Source organism: Drosophila simulans, chromosome 3L, assembly GCF_016746395.2.
Source record: "Drosophila simulans strain w501 chromosome 3L, Prin_Dsim_3.1, whole genome shotgun sequence".
In the NCBI taxonomy this organism is placed as follows: Eukaryota; Metazoa; Arthropoda; class Insecta; order Diptera; family Drosophilidae; genus Drosophila; species Drosophila simulans.
In genome coordinates this window covers 4,096,667-4,118,678 of record NC_052522.2, presented here as the reverse complement: position 1 = coordinate 4,118,678, position 22,012 = coordinate 4,096,667, and the positions used below count along the sequence as shown (strand labels likewise).

At 45.9% G+C, this 22,012-nt stretch overlaps 3 protein-coding genes across 6 annotated transcripts; 2 read left to right on the top strand and 1 right to left on the bottom strand.

Annotated features, from left to right (window-relative positions):
• The first annotated feature begins 2,482 nt into the window (after nucleotides 1-2,482).
• On the top strand, nucleotides 2,483-8,239 carry LOC6736731 (protein masquerade). Of its 2 annotated transcripts, none has more exons than XM_039293379.2 (9): nucleotides 2,483-2,641; nucleotides 4,272-4,444; nucleotides 4,526-4,675; nucleotides 4,734-5,030; nucleotides 5,105-5,257; nucleotides 5,317-6,231; nucleotides 6,288-7,188; nucleotides 7,247-7,524; nucleotides 7,584-8,239. In XM_039293379.2, exons 2-9 carry the CDS (start codon nucleotides 4,321-4,323, stop codon nucleotides 7,904-7,906), a joined length of 3,141 nt encoding a protein of 1,046 aa, XP_039149313.1. In that variant the 5' UTR covers nucleotides 2,483-2,641; nucleotides 4,272-4,320; the 3' UTR covers nucleotides 7,907-8,239. The 2 variants fall into 2 exon arrangements, with proteins under 2 accessions (XP_039149313.1, XP_016030356.1); XM_016170234.3 differs by having other exon boundaries at nucleotides 5,102-5,257.
• A 699-nt stretch (nucleotides 8,240-8,938) lies between these two features.
• LOC6736730 (NGFI-A-binding protein homolog) lies at nucleotides 8,939-16,212 on the top strand. Of its 2 annotated transcripts, none has more exons than XM_016170236.2 (6): nucleotides 8,939-9,586; nucleotides 13,361-13,633; nucleotides 13,742-14,616; nucleotides 15,392-15,483; nucleotides 15,575-15,650; nucleotides 15,736-16,212. In XM_016170236.2, exons 1-6 carry the CDS (start codon nucleotides 9,163-9,165, stop codon nucleotides 15,976-15,978), a joined length of 1,983 nt encoding a protein of 660 aa, XP_016030355.1. In that variant the 5' UTR covers nucleotides 8,939-9,162; the 3' UTR covers nucleotides 15,979-16,212. The 2 variants fall into 2 exon arrangements, with proteins under 2 accessions (XP_016030355.1, XP_016030354.1); XM_016170235.2 differs by having other exon boundaries at nucleotides 15,575-15,654; nucleotides 15,736-15,886.
• Nucleotides 16,213-17,395: 1,183 nt separating this feature from the next.
• On the bottom strand, nucleotides 17,396-21,135 carry LOC6736729 (venom protease). 2 transcript variants are annotated; one of them, XM_016170827.3, is made up of 6 exons: nucleotides 20,779-21,134; nucleotides 19,436-19,605; nucleotides 19,096-19,363; nucleotides 18,299-18,704; nucleotides 18,165-18,240; nucleotides 17,396-18,100 (listed from the first exon to the last, which is right to left on the bottom strand). In XM_016170827.3, the coding sequence occupies exons 1-6, from the start codon at nucleotides 20,873-20,875 to the stop codon at nucleotides 17,573-17,575; spliced, it is 1,545 nt and encodes a 514-aa protein (XP_016030353.1). In that variant the 5' UTR covers nucleotides 20,876-21,134; the 3' UTR covers nucleotides 17,396-17,572. The 2 variants fall into 2 exon arrangements, with proteins under 2 accessions (XP_016030353.1, XP_039149594.1); XM_039293660.2 differs by lacking the exon at nucleotides 19,436-19,605 and having other exon boundaries at nucleotides 19,096-19,326; nucleotides 20,779-21,135.
• Between the last annotated feature and the right edge of the window lie 877 nt (nucleotides 21,136-22,012).

Sequence of the window (22,012 nt, the reverse complement as noted above, 5' to 3'; positions counted from 1 at the left end):
AAGAGGTTGCCAGATCGCGTTATAAAGTAAAATAGTAAAGACCGCTCGATTTGAATTGGTAAAATGAGAACAATATTTGGAGAAAATATTTAACAACAAATAGTTGTGAGTGAGTTCAATTAAAAATTATAACCTTTAAAATTGTCAAGATCAGATATAAAAATGATGAAATCAATGTAAAATACTTTATTCAGCAATATATCATTTAAAAAAAAATATTTTCTTAATGAAGTGTAGTTTATTATTGCTAGTTAAAATATTCTGCAAAGATATTTAATTCAAATATGAAATATGTGCGTAATATCTTTCCAAATGACTTCTACCGATCAAATTCAAGATAACATTCAATCGTCAATCAATTGATTGGTAAATGTGAATATGGTTATCTCCAATATTGATGCAGTTAATTAATTACCTCAAATATTGATTTCGGCTATTCTTCGGCGATGAATGCGTCCTTTGTTCCCATGACAAACCCTTGCCCCGACGATAGCACCCCTCAAAGGAGCTCACGACCCTCGGTATGCAAATTGAGAAAACTCGGTCAGATCTCGGATCGAATCCTTTCGAGCCCGAGACCATCATCGTTCATCCCGCCGGGGGGTGAATTGCTTAGGATGCTGGGCACGACAATGCAGGCACCTCGATTATTCGAACATAAATCGCCTTAGGTCGTTTGGAAAGTAGATTCCAACCACAACGGGATGGGGTCTATCATTTTAATTTAGTTACATCTAAGAATGTAACAAGGAAGCTACTTAATTTAAGAAAAATCAAAGTAGTTACAATACCTAACAACGCTTAACTAAACTTAGTAATTTATTAATGCTCAGTATGTAGATTTTATAAAACATTACATTTTAAATATTATACATTAAGGTGAACACCAAAACTCTCTCGTTTCTTTTTCTTTATTCCGGTTTTATTCGAAATAAAACTACATTTTTTCCAAAAAAATCTTCTTTTGTGTCCCACCTGAGCATCCTATTTCCATCCGAACCCATCAAAAGTTCTCACGGAAAAGTGAAATTACAACAACGGGATGACTTAAGCAAAAAAAAGATGAACCTCGAAAAAAAACGGGGAAAAATCTTGGAAAAAAATGTACCGAACGAAAGGGTTTAATCATTTTTTTTCCAAATAGGACGATTAATGCAGAAAAAACGCAGACGCAAACATGTGTGGCCAAAGGACAGGGCGGCGACCCTCGGCATTGTTCGAATTGAAAAGGAATCATCGCGGACTCGGGCGAGCGATTTGCATACGCAGGACGAAGGACGCAGGACGAAGGCCAAACCACCACCACCAACTCCTTATCTATTTGCCTGAGGTCCTCGGGACCAGGTATAAAACTCGCACGGAATGATAAATCCTTTTTTCTCTCGTTTTTTTTTTTATGAACTTTTTTCACTTTTTTTTACCACTTTCGGTTTTTTTTTATGCAGCACTTTATTCAAATTTCTAGTCGATCTGGTCGTGTGAAGTTTCGTCTTGAGAAGATTTTGCCCCGAAACGAAGGATGCGCGACGGCTGCGTGTCTCTCGGGGAATCGAACGAAAGGAGCCTGGGAACATCCGCGAAGGACACGCAGGCGGATTGTCTCTGTGCTCATTTGCCTAGACATCGGATCTTGGAAATGTCTAGACAATGGATAGGAAATGGGTGGCGATACTAATTAGTACTATCTGTTTAATATCTCAAGCTTAGCAGAAAGATAATAATATAATATATATATGTATGAGTATTATTTACTTAAACATACACCTAATTTATTTATTCTTCAGCACATTGGTTTCCTATAGGATAAAATAGATAGATTTAGTTGCCATTACCACCCTAATTAAATACTATTTTCTTTCACGTACTTATACAAAACTGATGACTGATTCTCCGGACTCACCGCAAATCCCGGGATCATCGGCTTACTCGATTTTCCCAGCAAATTTTCGCATATGCAAATGCACTTAGTTGCTCATTAGATTCGCGTACACTCGTAATTGCAATCTGCAATGTTTTGGCAACAGGACGACGTCAACAGCTCCTCAAGACTCGGGATCGGGGATCAGGAGTTGCAAATTAGCATATGTAACAAGATGTTGGCAGAAGAGTATATGCAAGCCGGGCACTTGAGATTTGCATAACTAAGCCGCGGACACAATGCAAATGTGCAAAAATGATATTTACAGGATAGGGGTACGTTAATCCGCTAAAGTAGGCACACTCCGGGGGTTCTTTTGCCTTTTTCATTTGCCAAAAAAACAGCAAAGAAGGGTGCTAATAAAAATGTTCGTACCCTCGGTGATAAAGTGGCGAATTCTGAAGAGTTAGGAGCACCAGTGCTTATGTTTTATGGCCCAGCGTTAAAACAAGGTGTGGGCCAGGTAAACAGGTGATGGTGCTAAGAGAAACGATCGCCGCTCTTCTCGGGAGAGAGGCTCGGCCTCTGCCACACACTTTCTCCGGAGAATTCCCGGCCTTGGCGGCTTACCATCGCTGAGAACCTTGAGTGCTGGTCAGTCGGCTTTTGGCTTTCGCAAGGTGCAGTCGCGTCGTGATCGCATCCTCCAGTTACTATATACAGATACTATATATACACACAAAAGAGATACCGAGGATCGTTCTAATTTAAACAGAAACCTTTGTGAGTGGCTTTTCCTACCTGTTTTCGCTGGTTTCGGACTTTGCATATCGGACTCTAGCTAGAAGTGGGTCTCCAGATCGATGGCAATTCTCCTGGCTGCCAGCTCACAGTTAGGCGTCTGCGAACATACCGTTAAGATCTGAAGATCTTACGATCTCGAGATCCCAAAGAAAGAAAAGAGACGGGTGTGGGGATAACCGAGAAACAGAAGTCGCTTAACTTGTTCGCGCGACGAGCCTAAGGCGAAGAATTCCTCCAACTCTTCGACATCGTGGTCTTCTACGTTGCTTCGCGTGTCTTTATTTCTCCAGTCGGGACTTTTATGGAAGTGCTAAAAACGAAAGAAACCAAACAAAAGAGACCCGAATCGTTTTGCAAATTGACAAATCAACTATCGTAGTTACAGTGTACGGTTTACAGTTAAGCCAAACGGTTCTATTTGTTATGAAAGAAATCTTTTCTTTTTCTTTCGCCTGGCGTGAAATTCAAATTCAACTGGAATGCCAAGTGATTCGATTCCCAGCCCATATCATACCAGTGCCAAGAACCGAACAACCGAGCAACCGAAGAATCGAAGAATCAAAGAACTGAGGAACCGAACTCGACGGAAAGAGAGAAGAACGATCGGTGTTTCGGTGTTAATGCCGTCGCGCCTTATGCATCTGACCTAGTTTTTGGTTTTGGTGCCGGACTTGGTATTCATGGTGGCGTAGGCGTGGCGATACCGCTGGTATTGCTGGACTTGGACTGACAGAATGGGGCAGGAATGTGTTACCCAGAGGAGAAACGAAACGACTCACTTGACCCAAAATACGTGCTAGCACTTTCTAGCCCTATCAGCTGGCCAAATAAACATAATAATGTTTTCATTTTTTCCACATTTTCTGCTCGCAGCGTTGAGAAATTTCCGGTTTGTAGAAAGCTTTTGTTTGGACCGCACGTGATTGGGGAAGTCCGATTCCGATTCCGAATCCCATTCCGATTCAGTTTCCGAAACCTAAAGTGCACTTTCGCTGGAACATCCGAGATCTCTATCGGCCAGGTTTCATTTCGTACTAAGTACTTTCTATTTCATTCATTAAACGATTTCGTTAATTGTGGCCCAAGAATGCCCTGGCTTTTACCGACCTCTCTGCCTGCCCATAATAATTTGCATGGTCTTCTTTACATTTTTTGTTGAGTTTTCTTGAGTATGTGTAACCAGTTTTGGGTCGTCGGCTTCCATACTCGTTCTGGGCAACCCAGATACATGGATTATGGCCGGAATGGAGCTGGAGTGGCATCCGTTAGGCGGCGGCAGGCACCGCTACGTATACGTAATATTGAAATGGGGCACCTGCAACGCAGAACCAGAACCAAAATGTCCAAACTGGTTTCGGGCTTATCACACACCTTGCCTCCCCGTGGTAATATCTCGATGATGATGCTGTTGATGATCTTCTTTCTAGGCCAATGATCTCTGGGCTCGTGGCAGCAGATGATGCCCCTGCTCCAAGCTGCCGCATTACGTCACTGGGGGGCCCGAGGTTACTCGGCCCGGAATCATGATGATTCAGTGGCGGCCACCTCGACTTTCACTTGACCATCGCTAATAATCTCACCTCTATCTTTCTCTCTGTCTCTCCTCCAGATTCTTGTTAAGAGATGAACACGTGCTGACCATTTTGGACCATCGAATTATGCCAAGACATTCGAGCACAATGAGCCGCCTTGTTCTGCCCCTGATCTTCAGCATTTTGCTGGTCAGTAAGCCATCGCCATCACAGGCTCAGGATGAATCCCTGGCTGGCAGTTTCCTATCAGGTGAGAATTAACTTCGAGTATCTTAAGAATTCTGGAGAAAGAATGAATTCCCTTACCTACATCATTTGTCTTTCTTTTTAGGTCTTTTGGACACCATAACAAGCACTGCAGATTCCAAGGATTGCCCTGGAGTATGTGTCCACACTTTGGCCACTTTGATTTGCTACGAAGTTCTAGACGATGTGGCTTGTCCTTCGCCCAACATGAAATGCTGCATAGAGAATGCTCCAGGTAAAGCTAAAATATAAATCACTTTTAATTTTACATCTCAACGAAATCATCTTTTTAGCCGGCAAGAATGCCACTGCTGTGAGAGCAACCACAACGCCTAAAACCACAACCACTGCTAGCACCACTACCACCCAGAGGACCACCACCACGGTGGCCACCACTAGCACCACAAAGAGAACCACCACAACAAGCACCACTCCAAAACCAAAACCAAAGCCACAAACCAAGCGACCTGCCACTAGCTCCACCACGAAAGCCACTGCGGCCACCACAAAGAAACCGAGCACCACCAAGAAAGTGGCTACTGCCAAACCCAAGGACAAGGAGGAGGCCACCAAGGCCGATGATGCAAACAGTGAGTTAGGGAAAACAAATGGTTATAGACTTATGTGACTTTCCAAACCTTCATATATTCAATATTTTCAGAAGACTGCACTGGAGTTTGCGTGGCCGATCGCATAGCGGAGTACTGTGAGGCCTATTTGACCAGCGATGGACTGTGCAAGGAGGGCACCAAGTGCTGCGTCTCCCTGGATGAGTACTCCAATGGCAAGCTGCCCAAGGATATCTACATTCCAGCCAGTAAGTAATCCACATTGGATTCTACCATTAGTCTCTATAAACCTTCGATTTTCCAATAGAACACATGAGCAACTTGAAGCCCAACCAGACTCTGTCCGAAAAATCGGCTCCCGCCAAGAGTTCCAGTACGTCTACGAGTACCACTACTACCACCACCAGTACTACCACAACTCCAGAACCGGCTAGAATCAACAACAGTTCTCCGAAGCCCACCAAACACAAAAAGCATCCGACCACCACAACGACGGAGGCAGCCGAGGAAGAGGAGGAGCAGGAAACGGAGGAGGATGGCGAGGAGGAGGAGCCTCCACTCAGCAACAAGCTGAAGTCCGGACAAGGTCAGGGTCAGGTGCTGAAGGAATGCGAGGGCGAGTGCATGAATGGAATATTCGCCATCTTCTGTGATGACATCGATTCCGATGCTTTCTGTCCCGGAGAAGGAAGCTGTTGTGTGACTGGAGGTGCCTCGGAGGCACCACCCTCCTCCAAGGCTCCGCCCACCAAGCCGGCCATCAAGCATGCCCCCAAGCCAGCAGTCAAGCCCGCTCGTCCCGCGTCCCCACCGCCACCACCCCCATCTTCGTCCTCTGGAGGCGGAGGAGGTGGTGACTTCCTCTCTCAAATCATATCCTTTGCGGAGAGCACTCTGAACTCGCCATCTCCACCACCGCCGCCACCTCAGGCTCCGATTCAGGTGCCTCGCTGTCCCGGATTCTGTCTGCTCAACATTATGGCCGCCTTCTGCGAGAGACCCTCGGTGCTGGTTTCCACACCCACAACCTGTGCCAAGGGCTCCGTGTGCTGCGACAACTCAAGAGCCGGAGCTCCCAAGCCCAAGTTGCCACCACCCACGCCGTCGCCAACGGCCTCGCCCACTGCTCCACCATATGTCCTGCACAATACCCCGAGTCCCGATCCGCGAGAGGAATGCCCAGGATCCTGCATCGTCAGCCTGCTCAGCTTCACTTGCTTCAGTAAGTACTCATTGGATTCTTTCTTTGGATCATCGATTAACATAATATTCCCCCAGAAAACGCCGAGATGACTGACTTGTTCCGCTGCAAGCGTTCCGGCCAGATTTGTTGTGCGCCCAAGAGCAAGATCCTTGAGAAGCAGCAGTTCCAGACGCGCAACGACACCGCCTACTACCCGGCACCGCCGCCACCGCCCATTGGTCCACCCCAGGCATATCCCCCACAGACACCACCCTACTCCTACATGAACAACCCACCGCCACAGGGACCTCCACCCCAGATGGCGCCACACCACCCCAATCCCTACCAGCCACCGCCGCCGGCGCCCAACTACGGAGATTACTATCCAGTTTCCGGACCGGGACTTCCTCCACAACCTCAGCCACCGATGACCACGCCTCCGACGACAACTACAACCACCACGACTCCACGGCCACATGTCTACTCCAAGTATGTGTGTGGTGTGAAGGGAACTCTGCGAACTGGAAGATCCCAGGCTCTATCTTTCGTCTCCTACGCCCGTGCCAAGTACGGAGTGCAGAGAACAGCTCGCCAGATGACCTCCGCCGCCGGATACTCTCCAAACTTCAACAAATCCAATGAGAGATTGGTCCTGGGATCCGCCATTGTGCCCATCCAGATTCACAACGATAAGCTGGGTGACCTAGTGGAGTCCAGCAGTCTACAGAGTAACCAACTGCGTTCGTATCACAATCACCAAGCTCAGGCGAATCAGCCGGATCTGGTGTTTCCGGAATACTACCAACAGAGGTCTCTTTACGGACTCCAGTCGAACTTCAGCGGAAGACGAAGGGCACGTGTGGTGGGAGGAGAGGATGGCGAGAATGGAGAGTGGTGCTGGCAGGTGGCGTTGATCAACTCCTTGAATCAATATCTATGTGGAGCTGCTTTAATCGGAACCCAGTGGGTTCTCACCGCAGCCCATTGTGTGACCAAGTAAGTGGTTACTCCTTTAACAAGGGAGATATGATTCCTAACATTATTCCTTTTCCAGCATTGTTCGTTCCGGAGATGCTATCTACGTGCGTGTAGGGGACTACGATCTGACCCGCAAATACGGCAGTCCAGGAGCACAGACACTGCGCGTGGCCACCACCTACATCCATCACAACCACAATAGCCAGACCCTGGACAACGATATTGCTCTCCTGAAGCTCCATGGTCAAGCGGAGCTACGAGATGGAGTGTGCTTGGTGTGTCTTCCTGCACGAGGAGTCAGCCATGCGGCGGGCAAGCGATGCACGGTGACAGGATACGGATATATGGGAGAAGGTACCTACTAGATACTTACAATAACTTTGGAAACCTCTAACTTCTGGTCATCTTTTAAGCTGGTCCCATTCCCCTGCGAGTGCGTGAGGCGGAGATTCCCATTGTGAGCGATACGGAGTGCATCCGGAAGGTGAACGCCGTGACGGAGAAGATCTTCATCCTGCCCGCCTCCAGTTTCTGTGCCGGCGGAGAGGAGGGACACGACGCCTGCCAGGGCGATGGAGGTGGTCCATTAGTTTGCCAAGATGATGGGTTCTACGAGCTGGCCGGCCTCGTCTCCTGGGGATTCGGCTGCGGGCGACAGGATGTGCCCGGCGTCTATGTGAAGACGTCCTCTTTCATCGGCTGGATCAACCAGATCATCAGCGTGAATAACTTATAGTGAGGAATCTCGCAAAGGACACACTGACACCATGTGCGGGAGGAACCCCGCTCTTGTGGCGATTACCAGGACTGAGGACCAGCCTGGTGTAGCCTACGATTGTTTCCAGGGGTTCCCGCTCTTCGACTGCTAACGTAACTCCATCCTAGTGTAATCTATTCATACCTAAACCTAACTCTAATGGCTCCAAATCCAGAAAGCAACTATATTAACTATTACGATTATCGGTAGCGTAGACGGCAATCTTTAAAAGTATTCCCCTATTTGATAACGCCCTATGGTAAACTGTTTTTGTATATACAAAATAAATACAAAAAATCTTCAGTTATATAAGCATTTGAGTATGAATGTGGTTGGGTAAAAACAAGAAATAGTAACAATACATACGTTAATTAATTTCTTATATATATCATATTTTACAATCAGCTCTTTCTTCGTTTTCCACAGGAAACTGCTGACAAAATTTTAATTATATATTTTCCCTAAAGATATTTAAATATTTTCGAATTTTGGCGGCAAAGGAAAGCAGATTTTTCTTTTCTAGTACGAAAAAAAATGCAGTTGCATAATGATTCATTTGACATGGGAAAAGGGTTATGCAATCTTATACAACCTATTTCTTTTTTTTTGCTGAAATTTGAATATTCCCAACAGATTTAACGGAATTCTTCACCAAAAAAACATTAAAAGGATCTTATGGATAGTCTCTCGGGCACCCAAGGCATTCCAAATCTTTGAGTGCTTCTCAAGAGGCGGAGCACAAAAACTCACTCAAAGTCGCTCAATTGCGAAGAGAGAGAGAACGATTGTTCTCTAATAAGAGAATCTTGAGCATCGGCAGACAAAAAGTAACCCTCAAACCTGGAAACCAATGTCCTACGTCCCTCACTCACCAAACAAATTGTTTGGTTTTGTTTTTATCCCTGATTTTAACCCTTTTTTTGCCCCTGCTGATAGAAAACGAAAGCGCCCGGCACTCGGGTGGACTTCGGGTGGCTTCGTTGGCTTCGCTGTCGTCGGCCGGTTCCAAAAGGGTTCCTCAGATGTCCGTTCTGGGATTCGAGCACAGAAGTTCGTCTGGCCTCGAGCTGAGCGGATCGCAGAAATCAGAGAGACTGAAAGTGGCGCGAGTTTCGTTACTGCCGTTACAATCTTCTGTTCGAATCTCCCTAAAGAGACTTATTTATCTAGTGTAGTTAATCGTAGCCTGTAGTACTCTTCCGATCCTCGATCCCTGATCCTAGATCCTAGTTTGCATGCATTTCGTCCTGGTTCTTTGTGTTTGTGCCTGGTATTTGATCGCCTTCCGTGCCAATCGCGTTAATTTCATTCGTCATCGTTTGCCAACGAGTTTTATCGCAATGGACGCGAGCTCGAATCCCACAACTCCCACGACGGCGGTGGCCACCACCACATCCACATCCAGTCCATCGCCGGCTGCGAGCACCAGCAGCAAAGGACACAGCCAATCCGCCTCCGCATCTGCATCCGCCTCCGCCACACAGTCACAGCTGCTGACCACCAGTCTGGAAATGCCCAAGACGGAGGATCTGTACAATCTGTCCGTAGCCAGCGGACTATCCGAGGGACAGAGATCGCTCTCGGGTGCGCCGTCGGCCTCCTCCAGTCCCATCATGAGTCCGCAGGGCAAGATCTTTGGAAGGAATGCGAATGGAACAAGTAAGTATTATCAATATTAATTGATGCTGTGCATTTGTGAAAAGGATTTCCAAGGATATTACTGTGCCACTACTGAACACAGTACAGTTGTGGATAGAAGTAGAAGGCTTTTTAAGTTCCCACTTAAAAAACAACTTTGATAATCAAGGTACAGTTGTGGAAAGGGTACAAATTTTATTGAAACTATTTAAAATTTTCTATTAGAAATTCTTTCTAATATGCATTTTGTATATATTGTAGTATTCAATGGATTACAAAATGGTTTATGTTGATGGAAATTGAATATAGTTTTTGTCGCTTTTAAAAAAATACCCGATACAGGTTCTGATTTATCTCCGAAAGCCATGCACATCCTTTCGTCATTGGCTCATGCAGATGTCTCCCCTTCTATGAATGTTATTGTGTCCAATCCTGATTCTTCGACCGCAACGAATCCTTTGACAAAGCTTGCCTGCAGGCAAACGAATCTCCGCCAGCCACATGCTGCAATTTTCGCGCTCATTTCGCGAGCTTCCATTGTCTGGCAATGTTATGTAACGGAAAACCAAAGGAGCTTGTCCCTGGCCTTCAAGGACCTCCGTTTGATAACAAAGGACGCTGAAAGTTGCCTTTGCTGGGTAATTTAATTTCTTAAAAAATAGCGGATCCTGTTCCGGTTTTCATTTCCTCGGTGCTCGATTGCTTGGGGTGTCTTACTTTGCATAACTGCTCAAGGTCTAGGATTTCTTAAGGCAGCAATGGCAGACTTCATCCAATAGGATCCCTGCCAGAGCCAGGTAGGATGCCTTTTCCTAGGCAGCCGTTAGACGAACCTCATGATGATAGGCCGCGTCTTAGGGGTGATATGAAAAAACGTTGCAAGGAAACGGAAAAAACTCACCCCTAGCGATGAGGGTAGTAAATATTTCAATAAATCTCAGTTGCTGGAAGGGGAGGCAACCAACGAGACGCGTTCTCGTTGCAAAAATGCTCAAGCGCCGAAGGAAAAGATGTCGTCACACAGAAAAAAATATCTATGCAGTTCTTAGTGATTCAATCAACTTATATGATCTAGTTGGTATCACTTAATATAATTGCATCTTTTATTTAGATTCATACAAGTAAAATACAGTTAAGGACATGGCGAAACAGGTCCTATTAAAACCCTGAAATTAGCAAGATTAAGATCGTAATGATCCCGAAAACAATGCACTTAATATTTTGGGCAGACATTAGTCTTTTCCTGTGCAGGTTATGGTTATGGTTCCTCTGCCGGGGCCATTGGCCATTGGCACGTACGGTCCAAGTTATTGCCACCAATGGAATTTTGATCGACAAGAATTTGGTCGTTGAAAAAGTTGGCTTTTAATTTATCGTTGTATATGAGAAATAGTTTCGGTTACTTGCCCATTGCCGAGCAGAAAGGCAGGATCGAAGGGAGGAGGAGGAGGAGGAGGAGGATTCAGACCCTGGTCCCAGTCCCAGTCCCAAGTCCCAGGTTCCAGGTTCCGATTCCAGGTCCAACTCTCCAAGTCAAAGTCTGCAAAGTCCGGCGTCTACTTTTTGCCCATAATCGAAGCGATCGCACGATTGACTGCTCCGCTCCACACACGCACACATAGTAGCCTCACACACACAGGCGCACTCTCACGCATTTTCTAAATGCACTGTGAGAAAAGTGTGTCAAAGTAATACACATAATAAAAGCATACGTTAAGACATACAAACCTAAGCTAGTTTTTAAATGTTGATATGAAGATATCATAAATCATAATTTCCATTAAATGCAATTTTGCCATCATATCAGAACGAGCCACCCTTTTTTCTGAGTGTCTATCCTGCTGGCTGGCTGCTCGCGGTTTTCCGTTTTCTGCTCCTGGCTGCTTGGGCAGCTGCTTGGTATGTGGCGTCGAATGTCATTATTGCTGCCAAGTGCCAACTAAAAAGTTACTGCAGTTAATTTTTTGTCCATCTTCACCATTTGCCGTTCGCATAAAAACAGCATATTTAGCAAATGACAACAACAACAACAACAACAGCAGCCGCAGCATCTTACGCTGTGGTTAAAAAAAATGAAAGCAAATAAAAAAACAAGCAAACCCGCAAATTAAATAAATAAAAAATCAGCAACAATCCGCAGAAGCAGAGGAGCTGGAGCAGCCACAACAAAGTGTCCCCAGTTCTCCGCCTCCCCAGCCTCCCGATCCTTCCGCTCCGCCAGATCCCCCGTTCCTCCCCCTCCTTTCGCATTATTTGTGTATTGAAATCACGTCTCATTTATTTATTGCTGCCACCGACTGCCCCCCTCCCTCTCCGTTTGCTCCTCCAGACTCCCGACTTACGCAGGTCTGCGTTAAATACCCAAGTTAGGCGCAGGGAGCGGGGGGAGGCGAGTGATGGGATAGACCAGAAGTGTGGCCACGCTATTAACCCTTCAGCGGTCACTCTGTAAACAGTTCTTTTCAATTTCAAGATCAATTGCAAATTTAAGAAATATATATCTACATATATATCTACATGATCTCTTCAATTTAAATATGGATTACAAACTTTCACTAAAACTGGCTAAATGTAACTATTATAACCCTCTCATTAACTAGTTTTAATAGCCTTGTCACTTAGCTACTAGTTCACTGGATTTAGCTAACATTTATAAGCACTTTCAAAGTCGACACTGATTTCAGTTCAGGTCGACGCGCAGTTGACCACTTGACTTTCAAGTGGACGCAACTGGTCTGATATTTTAGTTTCCAAACTATTTATGATATACCCAATTAAGCGGCTAAGAATGCGAATTATTCTTGCTGCCTGGCCATAAATCGCAACAACCCCATGGAGCGGAGCGTGGGTTAATGGCGCGAAGTGCGCATCCTTGGTGTTGCACGTCGGTGGATGCGCTTGTGGCTTCCAGTTGGCCAAGGCAACAGAACACAAAAAAAAAAACAGAGCGAGTGGAATCGGAGGATGGCAATCGATGTAGGCAGCTTTTTCTGCCCTGAGTTTGTTATAATTTAGCCGGCCAGCTCGTTTTTCTATTAATTAAAGCTGGCTGGAGACGTTGTCGCCGCCTGAAATATTCTCACATAATTATTTACGATTTGACATAATCATCATCCTCGTCATCGGAGTCGTCCATTTAGAGCTGTGCTGCCATAACAGTTACGGTCTCCGCGATCGGGGGATTCATTAGTATGAGCAATAAATCGCTGGCTAGTCAGGATGGTTTCCTATGAATTTAAGTGTAGGTACGACTTTATATGTTTATATGTACATATATATTTCACACGATGCCATCCCATATACCCATGAAAATATACCTATTTTGGGCCAAAAATCGAAAGTGATAAAAGCAAAAAAAAAAAGAGAGAATAGGTAAGATTTAAATGATGATCCTGGCAATCCTTGCTGGCATCTTGCGCATGCGTGACGCATTTCTAACGAGTTTGCCGACTCAAAGCGGATCGTATCGGATCCTTGGTCTTTCAGAAGGGGTTGAACCACCATGCTTATGCAGATGAGTTGGTTCCCAGCTCTTGCCTCATCCTTTTTGTGTGCTTTCGAGTTTTTTTTTTTTTTTTGCTCTGCTCAGCCTCTACGAAAAAAGGGTTAGGGTCCAGACGTCCGTCGAGTTTTTTTTTTTTTTTTGGGTAAGAAAAAGCGAATTTAATTAAAATTTTTTTCTTATAGGCTCGTAGCATTGTGAGAACGTCGCAGGCCAGAACTTAATAAATATCATTTTTTGCTGGAACTTCTTTAAGCCAGTTTCTTATGCATACGCTTGCTTGTGTCTTCCAGTGATCACCACATCGCGACCGGGCAACGAGGCGGAGGTGCAGCTGTACCGGGTACTCCAGAGGGCCAGTCTGCTGGCCTACTATGACACCCTGCTGGAAATGGGCGGCGATGATGTGCAGCAGCTGTACGACGCCGGCGAGGAGGAGTTCCTCGAGATCATGGCCCTGGTGGGCATGGCCTCTAAGCCGCTCCACGTACGCCGGCTGCAGAAGGCGCTGCACGAGTGGGCCAACAATCCGGGTCTCTTCCAGGGACCCATGATGCCGCATCTGGGTAAGTTTGACCAATGTGAAATAAGGAAAATGAGACTTGGGATACATATAGTTGATTTGATGAACTTCCTCCTCTAAAACCACTTTGCTAATACCATGTTACTTGCAGGTCTCTGCGATACGCCACCGAAACCGGCATTGATCTTCAATGCGGACACCACGCCCGCTCTGCCCCGCCAGAAGTTTCCCTCGTTCAATCCCTCTGGCTCCTCCTTTGTGCCCTCGCCGGTTCCCCCAGCTCCCCTGCCCGCTTCCGCCACGGTTTCCGCTCCCGCTGGCCCCTTGGCTACCCAGATCACCTGTCCCTCAGCTCCTTCGGTGCCCTTGCCCCTGGTCCTGCCCCCCAACCCGTTGACGAGCAGTCCGCATCCCTCGGCGAACAGTAGCCTCCCGGCGAACACCGCCCACCAGGTCTCCTCCAGTTCGCCCCAGCTCACACCTGTTCTGACCGAAGCGCAGATCCAGCGGATAACGATGTGTGCGGATAAGATTGGCAGGCAGCTGCCCCAGAGGGAACCGCGCGCCCAGACCACGAGAAAGCGAACCACCCGGGAACTGGAGCAGGTGATCGCCATGGGGGAACAGGATCCGCGGCGCATGGACGAGATTCGTAAGTACTCGGCCATCTACGGCCGTTTCGATTGCAAAAGGCGGCCGGAGAAGCCGCTGACCTTGCACGAGGTGTGCGTCAATGAGGCGGCGGCCCAGCTGTGTCGTAATCCCCAGACCATCTGGTTGCTGACCCGCCGGGATGAGCTGTTCCCCCTGGCTCGGCAGATTGTCAAGGATGCTGGGTTCGGCCACTCGGCCAGCATTGCCCGGTACGGTGGTCTGCTCACCCAGCTGCCGTCGCAGGGAGCGGGATCGGGCGGAGGACGGGCTCCTGGCGACACGGACTGCGAGTCCAGTGACTCCGCCGTGCCTTCCAAGCGACAGCGACTCTCCTCCACGGAGGCTGCCCAGCTGCCGCTCGACTTGAACCGGGTAAGGAAGCTAGATACCGTAGAGCTTTAGGTCCGGTGCCCGGTGCAGTGCTTCAGCTTCGCTTCAGAGTCCTCCGGACGGAGGAGCTCCCTGATAACCCAAAAATTTGCCTTGCAGCTTTCGCGAACGCCAGAACACAATTACTAATCCTGGTCGAGAGGTTCTTCTCAGAATATCCCGACCTGCGGAGAGGGATCCAAGTTCACACTACAGTATTTTTGCCGTAGACTTGATAAATCTTACTTCTAATCTTCTAGTTAAAAACTGACTATAACCAATATAGTCTGTGTAGTCAATTTGGTCTTAAAGACCTTTGAAAATAACTAAATCACTAATTTATTCAATTCTTTAATCCTAATCCTCTAGCTTTATTAGCATGAACTAAGATATATTCGTAAATGTTTGAGTTTTTGTAGTTTTTACTGTTGAGTTGCTAGTATTTGTTGCTTGAAAGTTTATTAGTTTAACCTATGCTAATCCTTTATAATTTAATAACTAACCCCTATTAATTGAATCTTATTAGATATAATCCCAAGTTATTTAGTCAGTAGTCGTTTTGCAATATATTCTTGTACCTTTTCCCACTTACGAGTCAATAAATAAATCCTACAAAATTGCCAAAACCAACGATCCACGTGTCTTCTTCCTTGGCCTCCAAAACACTCTTTCCACGCAACTGCCTCTTGCCTCGCTTAGCTTCCATTTGGTTCCATTGAAATGCGATTGAGAGTCTCTAATCCCCGATCTTGTTGATAAATCCAACCCAAAAATAAAGGAAGCTGTCGAGGATTCGCGCTACAATCTGTTCGCCATGTACCAAAAGTTCGCCAAGCCGCCATTCGATCTTTCGGAAATTGCCAAGTTCTCGTGAGTATAAGGTCAAAACTACAAATTAGTTTTAAATATATATATATATATAAGCTAAACATTAGTTTATGATATTTCAATTCATTTCCAGACTCAGCAAGGCGGCTGACTATGAGGACAACGATTCGCGCTTCTCGTTCAGCAACTCCAGCTCGCCGACCATGCCAGTGAGTATGTGTTGGAGCTCTGCGAGGGCATTCCGCTCCCCGGGAAAGGCCCAAGAATAAGAGAAAACCATTTAATCCTCCACAGACGCCATGCAATGGAATGGAAGGTGAGCGATCGCCCGTCTCCCGCCAGATGGAGACCTCGTCGCCGCCACGGGAATCGGTGGATCTGAGTGGCACATCCTCGGGCGCAGCTCTCAGTGGAGTCCAGGTCATCTCCGCGGCGGGTGACAACATCATCGCAGTGGCCAATCCCGCCCTGGCACTCAGTCCCGCTCTGAACGAGGTGCTTGCCCTCAAGAGGAGTGCGCCTTCACCGGAGGCTTAGTTCTGGAGAAGATTGGATGGATGCCATTCGTAGTGCCAGATTGGGTTACCCACACCCAAATCGTTTTGATTCCAGTGCAATTCAACTAGATTAGTTTCGTCTGAAACATAACTTGATTTAAGGAGCTTTAAGTCAACGATTAGTTTGTAGTCTCTGTGATCTATTCTAAAACACTGTAATAAAATCATTATTTATCTATCAATAAAAAGTTATAATAATGTTTAAAAGTAAAAAGCTAATTTGTTTCATATCTGTGTAATTTTAAAAGAAGGTTTTTCTAACATTATATTACCAATTGAATATAATGACACAATACCTGACAATTGCCCTCATTGATCATGGCAAATTGAAAGATCATCGAGATCATAGATCACAATTGCACCCATTGAAATTGACGGATCGTGTTTACATTTGCGATTGTGGGCAATTCCTTTGTTCGCCTCTTGACGCCGCAAAAAGGCAATATCCTGGCGAACCTCCCTGCGATCCTTGCGATCCTTGCGAACCCTTGCAAAAATATCTTTCAGATTGGCGATGAAGATGTGCGATCTAAGGGATCGGGTAATGAGCAAATTAACACCCTTGTGGCATGGGCTTAGGTATGCAAATTTGGTGCAAAAATCGCGGAGCATGCAAATTTTGTTGGCATTATTGATGATGATGATGATCGGATGGATGAGGATCTCAAAACGATTTACTTTCGCTCTTGTGATTGCATCTTGATTGTAAGGAGTACAGGATAGAATAGTTCAAGGGAATGCAGTTTAATGAACTCTTTCTTCGAAATAAATCATCTGCCAGATGCGATTTGAATCTCAAGGGAAACCAGACCACATGGCCACAAATGCGCGGGAGGCGTTCTGACTTCAAAAAGGATTCGTCGTGCTTTTGTACTCCAACGTTTGATTTGTTCATCTGCCGCCGGAGAAAAGAAAGCAGGAGGGAAGATTGGGGAAGGCAACCCATTGTTCCCCTCCAGTAGATGGCGCCCATGCGATACCATGGGCATTCCATCCCCTCCTGAGTTATGCAAATCCGCTTGTGGCTGCCGCAGCAATTACAATGCAGCTCATGTCCAGGATCGCAGGCAGCCTTCTTACCCCGCATTTACATATGTGCACCCCTAGCCCCTTTTGTCCCTTCTGCGGGTTCGCCCAAGACGCGATCATTACCAGAATGATTGATGGGCGTCTTGCGCTCGATTTGCATAAGATGCTGTGACCCAAAAAAAAAAGGAATCCTTCTGCCTTCAGGCATCGGGCACAGGGATTAGACGTCCTGAGAACAAAGCAAGAAGTGTCAATATTTGCACTCAAAAAGTACTGAGTGCATCACAAGTTACATCACAATGTACATACAACATATAGCGATCAAAGTTACTAGTGCAACATACTACATAGTAGCAATAAATGTGAAATAAATTTAAATGTATATTATCAACGTTAAGGATTATAAAATCGTATTGAAGCGTTTAATATCATAATGAATCTTAAATCAATCGTTTTGTTCGCATTGAACAAGTTTTCGGCTGGTTATGGGTTTGCTTTAAGTTAGGGATCTTATGAGCTAGGTGAAGCACGAGGGCGATGGCAAATCAGGGTGTGTCCCGGACCTGTTGGATGATCCAGTCCATGAAGTACTGTGTGCTGGAGTAAACTCCAGGCACATTTGGTCGGGCACAACCGATACCGTAGGACACCACGCCAATCAGATAGAACCGTAGCTGGCCTTGATACTGCTCTGGCAGCATTAGCGGACCACCGGAGTCGCCCTGGCACGTATCCTTACCACCGGACAGGACTCCGGCGCAGAGTACGGCCTTGTCGAACTGATCCGCTGAGAAGTATCGCTTCTCCTTCGCGTAACTCCGCACGCACACATCGTTCTCGTAGATGGGGATCTGGAGCTCATTGAGCACCTGGGAGGACTGACCGCCCTCCACCGTCTTTCCCCACCCGGCGACGAACGGCATGTAGCCCACGTAGGATTTCTGGCGCAGATTGGCCGTGTGCGGCAGGCAGATGGGAGCGATCTTGCTGGTGAACTCCACGTTTCGCTCCAGGTAAAGGATGGCCATGTCACTGCGTCCATTCTGGCGATTGTAGTCCGGATGGGATACGTACTGAAAAGGGGCATAAGGTTGTGAGTAAGCTGATCCATTTAAAATGCTCGATTAATTGGCTCACCCTTGCTATGTTAACGTCCACATGGGCAGTCTCCGTGTCCGTGGACAGATCATGTTCTCCCAAACGGACAAATTGCCTTAGAAAATTGACTCAGGTTAGAATTAAAATCCAATAGCAAAGGAGTTTTTGCTTACAGATCCTGCCTGATGCAGTGGGCCGCGGTGAGCACGTGCCTGGCGGTGATTAGGGTTCCTCCGCACTTGAACGGCGATCCGGAGGGATCATCATATCCGAGGAGTGCGATCCAGGGCCACGCCCCCGTGCGACTAACCTCACCGCCCACAATCTTCTTGTAGTATCCCACCGTAGAGCCACATCCCTCCTCCACATTAAGCAACCGACGTGGAATTTCGTCCGTGTTTTCGGGTATTATTTGAGACGGTGCCGGAGTAGTGTTGGTGATGCCCTGGCCAGTGGGACAGCACACCTGGGTGCCCTTGTTCTGGCAGACCGCGTTCGAGGCACGCAGGAAATTGGCAAAGGTCGCGTCCTGCGACCTTGACCTTAGCTCATTCAGCAGTGAGGCACACTCCTTGATTTCTAAATGGGATATGTAAATACATTTCAATTCGGCTTCTGAGGAAAATCATTTAGAAAACTCTTTTGGATAATCAGATGAACTGTTGGCGTTCATCAAATGAAACTGTACGAAACGAATGTTTATATTACTTTCATGCATACAATGCTTTCTAATTAGAAACAGGTTTTAACTTATTATTCCTGCCAATGCATCAGGTATAATTGATTTTTGGGCTCTTCCCTTGCAAAAAATGCCATTTAAATATAAGCAAAACACGTCAAAGGCGCAATAAAATACATTTTAAAGATTTAAAGCAAAAACGTGCGAGCACATCGAACCAAAAACAAGAAACACGTGTGTACATTGATAACAAAATAAAACTTTTCAGTTTGAATTCTCAGATTAACTCACCCATACAGTTTCCTGGTTTTGTATCTGGTCCGCGACAAACGGTTCCCCGTGGTTCTATAAGAGGAGCCGCCGAGGTTTCCGGAATGGGAGCTGGAGTGGTAGTCGTCGTGGTTGTCGTGGTGGTCGTAGTCCTGGGCGTGGGGATAAGGAAGGGATTGTCTGGAACTTCCGGCGGCGGCTGTGGACCAATGAATGTTGGCTCGCTGGGGAAGAAGGGATTCCGTGGACGTTCTGTGACCGGGTTATATCTGGGTTCAGTGCAGCAAATCTACGTGGGAGGAGCGGGGCAAAGCTTAGCAAGGATGGAAAGTGGAAGGATAGACTGAAGATGTGTCCCTACCACCGGATCCCCGTTGATGTTGCGGGTGCCACAGCTGCGTTGCAGGGCGATCACATACCGCTGGGCCCGATCCCTGCTGGTGGTCTGGAAGATGTTCACCACCTGGGGGCAGTAGGTCAGGGCCACGCAACTGCCATAATAGTTCTCGGGGGTGATGCAGTTCTGGCGAACTGGATAACAAAGAAATGGGTCATCGTTTCGTTAGCTTCTCGTATAAGTGTCATACATAAACTTGAAGTTTAGGTTTTTTTGTTAACAATTTCCCCGATTTTGTTCTAATTTTTAGAACAAAGTAGTAACTTTGTTTATTCTCATTATGGTTTGGTTAGTTATGTGTTAAACGGATTAGCCTTCTCCCAAATATGAGTCATTTATGGGAATGGCAGATTTAGTCATTTACTTTCTGACACCTCTTAGCAAGTCAACAATCTATCACCAGCCAGAACACAAAATTCTAAACAAAATCGGCATCTGAAAACACTCAAGCTCTATTATTATACTTCGCGTGAACAAAAAAAATAACAAAAGATGGTTCCTTGTTGTCTTAAGTGATTTATTTGTATTTCAAACCATTCTAAAAGCTAACATTTCGCTATGCTTGAATAATTAATATCTAAGCTTAAGCTCTTTCTAATGTGATTCAGAGCTCAATATTGACAGTAGATATACAACAAATTCTAAAGGCCTGACAATTTCTTAAGTAGTAATGCGTTGTATGCGATGTAAAATAGACTTGCATAAGACTTTCTCATAAGCTTAACAATCTTAGAAAGTCGTAAAGATCGTCGTTTGCTGGTCAATGGAATCTTAGAAGTCTATACCTCAATCGAACTTTACGAGTACCGGTCACAATGCGATACGTGCTCTAAGGGAACGCCCCGCAAGTAATAAACACCTGTTTAAGTCGGTGTCCGAATCAAAATCCGACCTTGGTGACTGGTTTTGTGAATTGGTAGTGAACTCGAATACAATGAGCCAAAAATTTCGTTGTGAATAACCGGTGATGATTGTTTGTTTTGCAGTTAATACAAATCGCCGCATGCGGACCGCTGTCAAATCGAAAGACTCAAACAACGAACTCGCCATTGAACTTGAAGATGTTGTCAAGTTGTCACAGGTTAGAGGGCTTTGCAAATCGGTATTTGGTCCATCTGGGTTAAACTCATTTAGATGCGTTGATTTTTTAATGGTTTTGATTAAATTTCGAGATTCGCTGTTAGTAAAACTGGTTTGTTGTTTGCTTAGATCGGTCGTAAAAGTTCTATAGAATTTAGATAGTTGTAGTTAGATAGATAGATATGGCAAAGCGAAAAGCTCTCTACTAATTAAGTGAGTGCGACTACCTTGCCTGCGCTGATTAAACTGGGCGCCAGTGGGCGGAGGGAGGAGCACAAGGGGCAGGAGTGTGATCACAGCACTAACACAGCACATCGACTTCATGGCGAGATATTATATATTATATATATGCGATCATATATCCGGAATATCGAGCGGCAACGCGACGTACCGACGTTCACCGTCCGAATCACGTTATCAGACTGAGTGTTTTTTTGGAGAACCGGACGACCGGAGACTGGAGACGCGTCTTCACCCGCTGAAGCTTCTTCGGAGATTGACTTGTGGGTCTTTTCGTGGCCTGCGTGACCAACGCGATCGCGTCTTCGATTCGGCTGAGCGATCGGACCTCGGAGCCGAGCTTTATATACAGGCTTCTCTTGGGATCTCCCAGTCTGCCGATCTCTCAATCAACTGATATCTCTGGGCAGCTCTCTCGCTGGGAAAAGTGGGCACATTTCAAATGGGGTTCACACTCGGCGATCTCGGCTAGCACGCCAAAGCACAAAATTCGCACATTCAAATTGTAAAATGAATTTCCCATACCGGCGCCAGCCTAAAATGGAAACAAATAATAATCCCTAATAATATGGATCAGTGATGATGGTTGGTAATAATATAGGAACACTATTGGGGATTCTCAATTAGGGCATGATTCAAGTAAGGCCCCAAATTGTTGACCTTGCTCTGCTCTCAATTTGTCATTCCATCGGGTACGAGAATTCTGTGACTCAATTAGACGCGCGTCTAGTCAAGAATGATAAATGCCATTAATCAAGGTAAATTAAAAACGTATCCCGTTGACATTGTCAATTGGGAATCACTTGGCCAAGTAATCAAAGACACCGACAACATTCTAGTACTAGTTCTATATTAGCATCATGATTATCCATCTAATGTCATCTTACTCTTAGAAACTGTTCGTATTTATGTAAGTTACGTATAAAGCAATCACTGATTGTATAGATGCCATAATTACATAAATATGTAATTATTGAACTTGATTTGACTTATTACCATTGAAGCTTAAATTAAGTCAAGTCAAGAACATCGAAACTCTCAGAATAGTTTCTGTTGGTGTAGCAGTCCTGCCGAACTTGATTCCAAAGAGCTGATATTATTGGCCCAATGCCAAATCGAAAGACTTAAACAACGAACATGCCACTGGAAGATGTTCCATACAGGGAAACTGCGTTAACCCTAATTGTGTGTCTTGATTTACTTATAGTTTTCATTAATCTT

Coding starts and splice junctions, on each gene's coding strand:
- LOC6736731 (XM_016170234.3), top strand. CDS start 4,321: ATGCCAAGACATTCGAGCACAATGAGCCGCCTTGTTCTGCCCCTGATC. Junction 4,445..4,525: donor GGCTGGCAGTTTCCTATCAG/GTGAGAATTAAC, acceptor CTTTCTTTTTAG/GTCTTTTGGACACCATAACA. Junction 5,258..5,316: donor GGATATCTACATTCCAGCCA/GTAAGTAATCCA, acceptor ATTTTCCAATAG/AACACATGAGCAACTTGAAG.
- LOC6736729 (XM_016170827.3), bottom strand. CDS start 20,875: ATGAAGTCGATGTGCTGTGTTAGTGCTGTGATCACACTCCTGCCCCTT. Junction 18,241..18,298: donor CACTGCATCAGGCAGGATCT/GTAAGCAAAAAC, acceptor CAATTTTCTAAG/GCAATTTGTCCGTTTGGGAG. Junction 18,101..18,164: donor TGGACGTTAACATAGCAAGG/GTGAGCCAATTA, acceptor GCCCCTTTTCAG/TACGTATCCCATCCGGACTA.
- LOC6736730 (XM_016170236.2), top strand. CDS start 9,163: ATGCATTTCGTCCTGGTTCTTTGTGTTTGTGCCTGGTATTTGATCGCC. Junction 9,587..13,360: donor AAGGAATGCGAATGGAACAA/GTAAGTATTATC, acceptor TGTGTCTTCCAG/TGATCACCACATCGCGACCG. Junction 15,484..15,574: donor TCGGAAATTGCCAAGTTCTC/GTGAGTATAAGG, acceptor ATTCATTTCCAG/ACTCAGCAAGGCGGCTGACT.